Genomic DNA, 5,059 nt, shown 5'->3' with positions numbered 1-5,059 from the left:
GTGCTTTGGGGTCTGGCTCGTCTGTCTTCTGGTCCCGCCCTTCCAGCAGTCCACCCAGGAGAACTCCTTCCCTACGCCAGGAGCAGCAGACGGAGGGGGAGCGGGAGACAGGGGGAGTGAAAAGGCGGAAAGGTTGGGAGATGCAAGGTGGGAGGGGGCGAGTGGGTGGCGGGAGAGGGTGGGGGGCGAAGGGAGAGAGTGGGGGTGAAGGGAGAGAGGGAGGGAGAGGGAGGGCGGGAGGCAGGGAGAGTTGGGGTACAGTGGGGGGGGGTCGGGGGAGGGGAGGGGGTGCGGAGCCCGCGCCTGGGACTCAGCGTCAAGCCCCCGGGAGACCCCTGCAGGTATCCCTAAAACGCTGCGTCACGGACACGTTGCCCTCGGTTTCAAGGTGCCTGCTCTGGGCGGGTGTCCGGAGGTCAGAGCCTCTGAGCCAGCAGGAGGGACCTACCCGCACAGCCGTTTTCTCGACCATGTCCACGTGTACACACGTGCCCGGTACGCCAGCAAAGGCCAGTCCCCTCCGTGCCTCTCTCTGACCCCTCCTCCCAGTATGGGGTGACTGAGCCCGCCCTGCCACCAGCATCCTCCCGTCACCCGCAGACGGACAGACGTTCTTTACTTGCAAACCCGTCCCGGAACGCATCGACCCAGTGGTTTCGAAGTCCATACGGACACCCTGCCTGTTCCCGTGTGAACCCCCGTGGTGGGTTTAGAAACCCGGGTGGCCGAAAGACTACACTGCCCGAGACGGTTGGGGGCGTGCTGCCCTGGTTCGACTCACTCTGTTCACAGCGAAAGGAGACGCGCCTCTCCTCGTCCATCCCCCGTGTTGCTTCCTTGGCTTAGTGGAACCTCCTTCCCCACAGTAGGGGGTAGACTGTCCCCTGGGGCGGGTATCGCCAGGGCACTTGCGCTGGGCGGGGGGGGGGGGGGGGCGGGGGTTGCCTGGGGCGGTGCGGGCCTCAGGCTCCACATGAGAAAAGCCCCAAATGGCGTGAGCTGCCGGTCCAGACGCTGGCCCCTCAGGTCTCTGGCCGGAGCCTTGGGCTCCAGGCAACTCAAAGCCCTCGGGGGTGGCGCTCTGGGACTGCTGTAGGGAAAGGACGCCAAGAGCAGCGCACGGAGGAGTTGGGGAGGGGCAGGCGGGAAACGGAGGCGGGAACAGCGAGGGATCTAGGTGGAGGCGCTGGAGAGAGCGTCCAGTGTCCCGGAACGCCTCGGAGGAGCCGGCGGGGGGCAATCGAGGCCCAGGGACCTGCGGAATGTGAAAAGGCGGGAAACCCCAGGGCGGTTTGGAAGGCAAGGCAGGCTGGGAAAGGAGGTCGGGGGGGGGGGGGCGGCGTGGGCGGCCACTTCAAAGGGACCTAGGGGCGTTCCCGGGCAGTTAGCTCCCTTGGCACTGCTGAGGGCCCCTGATTGATCCACCCCGGGTTGATCCCACCCCCCCTGCTGCGTGGGACGGCCACAAACCGAAGTCCCCCGAACTGCCCGCCCACCCCGACGGGGACCTGGGCGGTCTGGGGCACGGGCCGTGCCCGGGAAAAGCCCACTCGCTCCACGGGACTCCCTTCACGGTCTCTGCTTGGAAAGAGGCCAGGGGCGGCCCCCTCCATCTACGCACCTAAACCCTGCTTACGTCAATGGGGGCGGAGCCGCCTCCCGCTCTCCAGAGTCCTGAGCTGCTGGGGCCCCGCCCACTGGGCCAGCAGTCTGCAGCGCGCCCGAGTGCCTCTCCCACCATGGCTTCGTCCGGCTCCTCCAGCACCTCAAGCGGTACGTTTGCCCTCGGTCCCTGGGGTCGGATCACGTCTCAGGGGATTTGCGGGTGGCCCGGGCAAGGGTTCTCGGCCAACGTGTCGACCTCCCCCCCGCCCGAGAACGGTGGGGACCCATCGGACGGGCCCGCGGTTCCCAGGCGTCAGGTGTGCCCAAGGCGGGGGGGGGGCGCGGGGGGGGGTGGGCATCGTTCGTTCGTCTTGCTCCTTTGGCACACACATGGCTTCTCCGTTCTCTTTTCCGGGAAGACGGTGTTGTGTCAGGGGGCGCGCTGCCGGGGGCCGGGGGCCGGGGGCCGGGGGCCGGGGGCGGGTGGGAGCGGGTGCTGTGCTGGGATGAGGCCCTTTATCCTCACATCTTCCTGTGGGAACGGGAGCCCGGGAGCTCTGTGGCTTTGCCGCCTTCAGTGGCTTCCTCTGCACAGGGGCCTAGTGCCTTCTGCCTTGCGTTCCCTTCCCCCTAGTGATGGCAAACACGGCCTCTGCTCGTGTCAGCCCCGGGAAGCCAGGCTCCCTCCCACTGGCATCGTCATGGAGGGAAATCTGGGAGCAGCCCCATTGAGACGTCTCCCCGGCATCCCCCCCAGACGGGTGGAAACACGGGGCGGGTGGGATTTCTTGCCGCCTTTGTTTTGGGGCCGGGTCTGGTTTCCTTTCTGCTTGCTGGTGTTCCTTGCGTGCCGGCGTGGGGTGGGTGGGGGTGGGGGATGTCCCCACCACCCTTGCCTCTCAGCCTGGCTGTCGGGGTGTCGCCAAGTGACTTCCAAATGCACACCCGTCCCCGGGCTCCCGGCTTTGCTCAGGCACAGGGGGAGCACGCTTGGGCTCCGCCGTCCAGTCCTCCCCCGTGTGCTCTGAGACTCTGCCCTCCCTGCTCTTCTTGCACAGGGCCCGTCGCCACAGGATCTCGAAGGAGGCGGCTCGTTCTGAGGCTGAGCCAGAAGGACGCCCTGCAAGCGCTCTTTCAACGGAACCCCTACCCTGGGATAGCGACCAGAGAACGGCTGGCCCGGGAGCTTGGCATTGCCGAAAGCAGAGTTCAGGTAGGCCCCCGTCTCTGCCCCCGTTCTCCCTTTCAGGCTCTCCATGCCGATCCGAGTCGGCTGAAAGCACCTGGCGGCCTCTCTCCTCAGAAGGAATTCTCTCTGTTTGCCCCTAGGTCTGGTTCCAAAACCAACGCAGAAGACGGTCAAAGCAGAGCCGATCGCCGCCGTCTGAATATGTGCACCGAGAAGGGGAAGCGGGGCCAACGTCCACGCCCACGCCACCGTCGCGCCCGCCTCGACCTCAGTCTTCCTCTCCAGGTAACTTAGCCAGCGTTCTCCCAAAAGCAAGTCCCCCAGGAGGGGTCCCGAACCCCCCCCCCTTGCCAGAGAATTCTCTCTGCCGGTGGATGGCCACGGGAGGACCAGAAAAACCAAGGGGGCTGGGGTGGGGTGAGGTGGGGTGAGGTGGGGTGGCGGCGCGGGGAAGAGGAGGAAACAGGGCTATCCGGTTGCTGCCGCCCCCGTCAGTGTCCCAGATCGGGGCGCGACGCCCCCAGTCGGCGTGGGCGGGCAGCACTGGGTCCCCCTTCCTTGGCACCCCCCTCCCCAGCCCCCGTCGGGAACTTTAGGCTCCGGCTGCCCAGGCAACCTTGGCCGAGGGGCATGCCTCAGGGCACTGGGCGGCAAGGGCGGAGGAGGAAAGAGACACACAGGGACACGCACGCACGCACGCACGCATCCACGATGGGTGCCGGCACCCGATCCATCTGTGGCTGTATTCCTTAGGGCCCTGCCCTGGCTGCAGAGCCACCTGTGGTGGTTCAGGTGTGTGGGCCTCCCCCTCCCCTGCCCACCGTCTAGGGTATCTGTGCTGAGACCGTTCCACGGGCCGTAACGTCCTCTCCTCTCGGTGCGTTCTCTCGTTGGCAGGAGACTCGGCCCGAGAGGCCCGGAGAAAGAGGACCGTCATCTCTCCTTCCCAAACAAGCATCCTTGTGCAAGCCTTCACGAGGGATCGCTTCCCGGGGATTGCCGCCAGGGAAGAACTGGCTCGTCAGACGGGAATCCCAGAACCTCGAATCCAGGTAAGTGCTCCCGCCAGCGCAAGGGCCCAGGAGTCAGGAGGGTTGAGCCCTGCCGAGCATTTGGAGCTGGATACCCGTAGGCTGGGGCTGGGGCTGGGGCTGGGGCTGGGGCTGGGGCTGGGGCTGGGGCATGGGGGGAGGGGGCCGAAAGCCGGCGGGCTGAGTGGAGGGCTTGGGGCCGCTTGGGGCCGTGCGGGCACCCCCCTCGTCTCCCAGGGCCAAGGGATTGGTTTGCAGAAAACAGCCCTGCAGGAGCCGCCCTGGGCCTGACAGACCAGAGGCCGGGCGGCCAGGCGGGCTGTCGAATGGGCGCGGCGCAGGCGCCGGCACGGTGATCTGGACGTTCACGACTTCTGATGTGCCTGTCTGCCTTTTTGCTCCCCTAGGTATGGTTTCAAAACCGAAGAGCTCGGCACCCCCAGCAGAGCCCGAGCGGGCCCGGCGGCGCAGCAGCCACGACTCCTCCTGCTCCAGAGGACCGAAGGGCCCCACCCGCTGTCCAGAGCACCTCTCCTCCCCTTCGCCCCTCCCCGCCACAGGAGAGCATTGCCACCCTCGGCGGCGGCGGCGGCCGCAGCTGCTCCGTTCGGGGCCCCCGCCTTCTGGGTGCCCGGGACTGCCTCTGGGGTCTGTGTGGGCCAGCCGTTGATGATCTTCATGGTCCAGCCCAGCCCGGTGGCTCTCCAGCCAAGTGGGAAGCCACCACCTCCTGCCCAGGTAGCAGTTCCCTGGGCCGCGCGCTCCCCTGCCGTCACGGCCCCCGGGCAGCCTGGGCAAGGGGCCATCCTGCCGCCTGGACAGCCGGAGGCACACATCCCGCGCTGGCCGGGGTCACCCTACGGGGAAGGCGCGGCCCCTCCGCTAGAGCCACAGCCCCAGCCCGCAGCCTCCCAAGCTCGACGAGCCTCCTCGACGAGCTCTCGGCGGCCGCGGGCGTCCCGCCTCGCCGGGGCCTTCCCGGGGGCCGCTGCCGACCACGGGGTGGACCCGGCCCTGCCAGGCGCACCCAGCCTCCTCGACGAGCTCTTGGCGGCGCGGGCGCCCCGCCTCGCCGGGGCCTTCCCCGGGGCCCTCTGCCGTCGCAGCGCAACAGGCAGCTCTCGCTGGCACACCCAGCCTCTTAGAGGAAATCTTGGCTGCCACCGGCACCGGCCATCCGCCACCACGGGGCCTTCCCTGGGGCCCTGTGCCGGTGAACGGGCACGCCTCGCCC

The 5,059-nt window shown here is 68.0% G+C and overlaps 1 protein-coding gene across 1 annotated transcript; it reads left to right on the top strand.

Moving 5' to 3' along the window:
* Positions 1–1,738: 1,738 nt before the first annotated feature.
* On the top strand, positions 1,739–5,038 carry LOC108635106 (double homeobox protein 4C-like; the record flags this gene model as incomplete). Its single annotated transcript, XM_018045392.1, has 6 exons — positions 1,739–1,773; positions 2,664–2,818; positions 2,935–3,079; positions 3,692–3,846; positions 4,233–4,430; positions 4,489–5,038. Coding segments are annotated over exons 1-6 (1,237 nt in total), but the record flags the coding sequence as incomplete, so codon positions are not given.
* Positions 5,039–5,059: the final 21 nt, after the last annotated feature.

The sequence above is a fragment of the Capra hircus genome, unplaced genomic scaffold (genome assembly GCF_001704415.2).
Source record: "Capra hircus breed San Clemente unplaced genomic scaffold, ASM170441v1, whole genome shotgun sequence".
Taxonomy (NCBI): domain Eukaryota; kingdom Metazoa; phylum Chordata; class Mammalia; order Artiodactyla; family Bovidae; genus Capra; species Capra hircus.
The sequence above is the reverse complement of the archived record's forward strand: the minus strand, read 5'-3'. Positions and strand labels throughout refer to the sequence as shown.